Source organism: Sinocyclocheilus grahami, unplaced genomic scaffold, assembly GCF_001515645.1.
Source record: "Sinocyclocheilus grahami isolate Dianchi unplaced genomic scaffold, SAMN03320097.WGS_v1.1 scaffold1391.1, whole genome shotgun sequence".
Classification (NCBI taxonomy): Eukaryota; Metazoa; Chordata; class Actinopteri; order Cypriniformes; family Cyprinidae; genus Sinocyclocheilus; species Sinocyclocheilus grahami.
The window spans coordinates 207,886-212,991 of NW_015506570.1; the positions used below are offsets into that span (position 1 = coordinate 207,886).

General features: G+C 32.9%; 1 protein-coding gene across 1 annotated transcript in view; it reads right to left on the reverse strand.

Moving 5' to 3' along the window:
- Positions 1 to 1,006: 1,006 nt before the first annotated feature.
- The window catches only part of LOC107569892 (son of sevenless homolog 1-like), a 22,025-nt gene continuing 17,925 nt past the window's right edge, over positions 1,007 to 5,106 (reverse strand). The window contains exons 4-6 of the mRNA XM_016256060.1: positions 4,068 to 4,199; positions 2,627 to 2,791; positions 1,007 to 1,259 (exon numbers count right to left, since the gene is read on the reverse strand). Coding sequence (XP_016111546.1) covers positions 1,029 to 1,259; positions 2,627 to 2,791; positions 4,068 to 4,199 — 528 coding nt within the window. The 3' untranslated portion in view covers positions 1,007 to 1,028. The remainder of the gene's footprint in view (positions 1,260 to 2,626; positions 2,792 to 4,067; positions 4,200 to 5,106) is intronic.

A 5,106-nucleotide genomic window follows, 5' to 3' on the forward strand; every position in this document is an offset into this window, starting at 1 on the left:
TAGTATTATCGTAAATTTAAATAATTTAAATGTATATTAAATATTTTAATATTAAATAAGTAAATTAAATAAATTATTACTATTAATATTAATTAATGAAATGCTTTATAAGAAATTACAATATTTAATAAAATGATTAAATTATTACTACAATTATTTTAACAGAACATTGAAAAATAAAATAATTTATTATAAATTATAATATTATTAAACAAAAGCTTTTATTATTGTTAACAATAATATTGGACAACAACAACAAAAAAATCACTAATTCATTGATTTTCAAATCTAGGTCTGACTGTAGTCACTGCACTTTGCCAAAAATACTTAAATTAATTTAATTGTTTAAAAGGTACAAAGACATCGTTATATAAATCATTTGGAGACGTGTGTCCCTGCAGCACAAAAGCAGTGTTGAGTCGCTGGGGGATATTTGTAGCAATAGCCAACAATACATTGTATGGGTCAAAATCATTAGGATATTAAGTAAAGATCATGTTCCATGAAGATATTTAGTAAATCTCCTACGCATGTTATTGTTTATTTAGCACTGACCTGAATAAGATATTTCACACAAAAGATGTTTACATATAGTCCACAAGAGAAAATAATAGTTGAATTTATAAAGATGACCCGTTCAAAAGTTTCCACCCCCTTGACTCTTAATACTGTGTTGTTAGCTGAATGATCCACAGCTGTGTGTTTGTGTGTTTAGTGATAGTTGTTCTGTCTTCTGGGAAACATGTAAGTATATTCTGTAGCCTCTGAAGGGCAGCGCTAAATGAATAAAAATATGATATTTAGATAAAATTTAAAAAATGTACACATCTCCATTCTGTTCAAAAGGCTCTTAATGCATGGTTTCTCCTTCTGGAGCATCAGCGAGCGTCTGAAGCTTCTGTAATAGTTGTGTTTGAGTCCCTCAGTTGTCCTCAGTGTGAAAAGATGGATCTCAAAATCATACAGTCATTGTTGGAAAGGGTTCAAATGTTCATCAATAGCGCGGTATTGCGGTTATCGCGACAGCCCTAGAGCAGAGGAGCGGGACTCACGTGAGGGGAGAACAGCATGGTGTTGGAGGCGAAGGGCTCGCGGAAAACCTTGATGATGAGGTTCAGGTCGCGCAGATACTGACGCACCTCCGCCATGAAGGTCTTCACCAGGTCATAGTACATCTGCTCCTCGGCCGCAGACGGCTCCTCGTCCAGAGGAAACACACTGATGTCCTCCTCCACCTGATGGAACATGTCCATCAGCACCTGCAAGCACAGACACAGGGGCGGAGTCAGAGCTGGGCGGGGCCTGAGACAGGGCTGGGTGGGGCCTGAGATAGAGCTGGGCGGGGCCTGAGACACAACCGGGCGGAGTCGGAGTCAGAGTCGGGCGGGGCCTGAGACACAGTCAGGCGGAGTCAGAGTTGGGCGGAGCCTGAGACAGGGCTGGGCGGGGCCTGAGACAGGGCTGGGCGGGGCCTGAGACAGGGCCGGGCGGAGTCAGAGTCAGAGTTGGGCGGAGCCTGAGACACAGTCAGGCGGAGTCAGAGTTGGGCGGAGCCTGAGACACGGCTGGGCGGGGCCTGAGCGAGTCACAATACATGATCATCTCTGCATCTGATCTGAGTTTGAGGCGCTTTAATATGCATTTATGAACCAAACATGAGACGACAAGCCGATCTCTACAGACTTAGAATGAGAAACGCTGATCAACCAAAGACCAGCTTTAAAGCTCCAGCGATGTTCCGTCAAAATAAAAGTTTTGAAAATGAAGAAATTAAGACAGCCATGAATATTATAAAGTCATTTTAGAGTTGTATCGTAAAATTAAATGATCATTTTTATAGTATTTTAATTACTAAGTTTTGTAAAATATATTACAATAGTAATTTTTCTTATTTAATTTTTTTGTATTTTTTATTTAATAATAATAATACAATTATGAATAAAAATGTGTATTATTAAAATTATTATTATGTTTTAATAAAAACACTTTATAAATTAAAATAATAATAATTATTATTTTTTTTTTTTTATATATATATTTTTTTTTTTACAGTGAAATATTTCAATAATATTTCTTTGTTTTTATCTTTAGTAGTAGTAGTAATATTATTATTATAATAACTATTATTATGTAAAATAAAAATTATTATATTATATTATTTTCTTAAGTACTCTTTTTTTACAGTGAAATATTAAAATAGTAATATTTCATATTTTGGTTTTATTTCGTTTTTTAATTACTTAGTAGTAATAATAATAGTTATCAATAAAAAATATTATTATATAAATAAAATAGGAAGTTTTTCAATTAATTTTTTATTTAATTAAATTTTTCCTCAATTGTTTAAATGTAAAAGTATTATTATTATTATTAATAACTTATTAATATTACTATTATATTTTTCTTAAATACTTGTTTTGTTTTTACAGTGAAATATTACAGTCGTAGTATATTTTTTGGGTATTTTGTATTTATTTTCAGTAGTAGTAACAATTATTGTTATCATTATTATTATTATTTTACATCCATGTTGATATATAATCACAAAATGTTGTTCAAATTATGCAGTCCTACAAACAAGCACAGCAAACCTGGAGCTTTTGGCTCAGAAATGGTGCAGCCGTACCTTATCGGCACACATGGCCACAGTGATGTCCTGCTGCGAGATCTCATAGTGACGAATGTTCCTCACGTAGTTTCCCGCCAGCTTCAGTATATCTGCAGAGATGTACTCCAGCACCGCCACGATGTACACCGACACCTGATGATCGATCTTATACCCCAGAACCTCCTGCAGGAGAGACAGAGCGTCAGTGTGGCTTCATCACTCACAATCACAGGGACCACAGACTGAAGTGATGATCAAGAGCGCCCTCATCTGGACAGCCACGGTACTGCAGTCAGCCCAGTATATTTGGACACGGACACAATTTCAATCATTTTAAAATTAAATTAATTAAAATGAAACAATCAGGATGAAATCTGAAAATACTGTCAAATCAAATAAATAAATAAAATTTTTACTATCCTTATCAAAAACTAAAAATAAAGTAATGCATTATAAATTATAATGATATATTTAATAAAAATGATTAATTAAATTATTAATTTTATTTTAAAATAAAAAACAATTATTACTAGTACTTCTATTGTTACTATAGCAATAATAATAATATTTGAAATTACAAATAACATTATAAATTACAATATTATTAAATCAAATAAATAAGCTACTATTATTATTATTATTAATTCAATAAAATGACAATATTATTGTTAAATCAAATTATTTAAATTCTTACTATCCTTATTAAAAATTAAAACTAAAATAATTCATTATAAATTATAATGATATATTTAATAAAAATTATTAATTGAATTACAATTTAAAATTAAAAACAAATAACTAATCATAAAATACATTTATGAAATCAAATAAATAAAGTAATAAATAAACAAAATTACTATAATTAATCATATTTTTTTTATAAATACAAATTATAATATTATTGTTAAATTCACTAATTAAATTATTACTATATTATTAATTAAAAATGTAAAAAACAATGCATTATAAATTATAATGATATTATTTACTAAAAAATGATCAATTCAATTATTACTATTATTATTTTAAAATTAAAAACAATGATAAAGCGGAGAGTTCCGGTGCTTGACTCTGATTGGCTGAGCCGCGTTCGAAGCTGTTGTAAATGATGCTACAAAGTAACACACACCTTTGTTTACTTCTGTGTGTTGCTCGGCAACCACTTTGTAGCAACCACAACTGTTTCTGAGGAGCTACATTGTTTGGTGGAAGAATACTGTGTTTATTAATATCATTACACTTTATTTGCTCTGTTTTATTTTGTGAAACCTTGCTACGTATATGGAGTAACCGTTTTATAAAAGCAATAACCCCCGTGAAGCCGTGTATTAACCTAACAACGCCCCTTAGCTGTTATAAATTCACGGTAAAGTACGGCTTCACGGGGGTTACTGCTTTAATAACTAATGTTAGACCTGAGTGCATAAATGCGCACACACTGATTGTGTGTGAGAGACACCTTGAGCAGCGGGTGGATCTTGTCGACAGGCAGCGCTAGCGGGTTCCTCCTCTTCCTCTTCTCGATCGCGGCCTGAGCGTCGGCGATGGCCCATTTCTCGATGGGGTGCGGGAAGCTCCTCTGCACTCGCTCCTGAACATCGACACAGAAGTAACTGCGATAAGCGATTTTATGCCACTTAATATATATTCATAATGCAACAGCATAATAATGCAAGAAGGCCGAATATAAATATTATACAGTACAATGCAATAATATACAGCGGCGTCTGCGAGCTCAAGCAAACACAGCAGCAGCTAGTCGAGATCAACAGCTCAAACTGCTGAGACACATTCAGATCAGTCACACAATTTAAGAAGCGTCCAGTCCCATGATGCTCAGTGTGTTTCTCTGATTCCTCAAACGTTTCTCTCGACAGTACAATACTCATCAGATCTCAGCTCACATTTCACCCTAAAACCAGACAACACATTCATTTGATCAAAAATACAGTAAAACTTATGAAATATTATTAGAATGTAAAACAGCAGTTTTCTATGTGAATATGTGTTAAACTGTAATGTATTTCTGTGATGTGCAGCTGTATTTTCAGCATCATTCCTCCAGTCTTCAGTGTCACATGATCTTCAGAAATCAGTATAATATGCTGATCTGCTGCTCAAGAAACATTTCTGATTATTATCAATGTTGGAAACAGTTTTAAAACAAAAGAATTTAAGAAAGTAATACTTTTATTGATCAGGGACGCATTAGATCGATCAAAAGTGACAGCAACAACATTTATTCAGCATCATTACTCCAGTCTTCAGTGTCACATGATCTTCAGAAATCAGTATAATATGCTGATCTGCTGCTCAAGAAACATTTCTGATTATTATCAATGTTGGAAACAGTTTTAAAACAAAAGAATTTAAGAAAGTAATACTTTTATTGATCAGGGACGCATTAGATCGATCAAAAGTGACAGCAACAACATTTATAATGTCACAAAAGATTTCTATTTCAAATAAATGCTGTTCTTTTGAACTTTCTATTCATC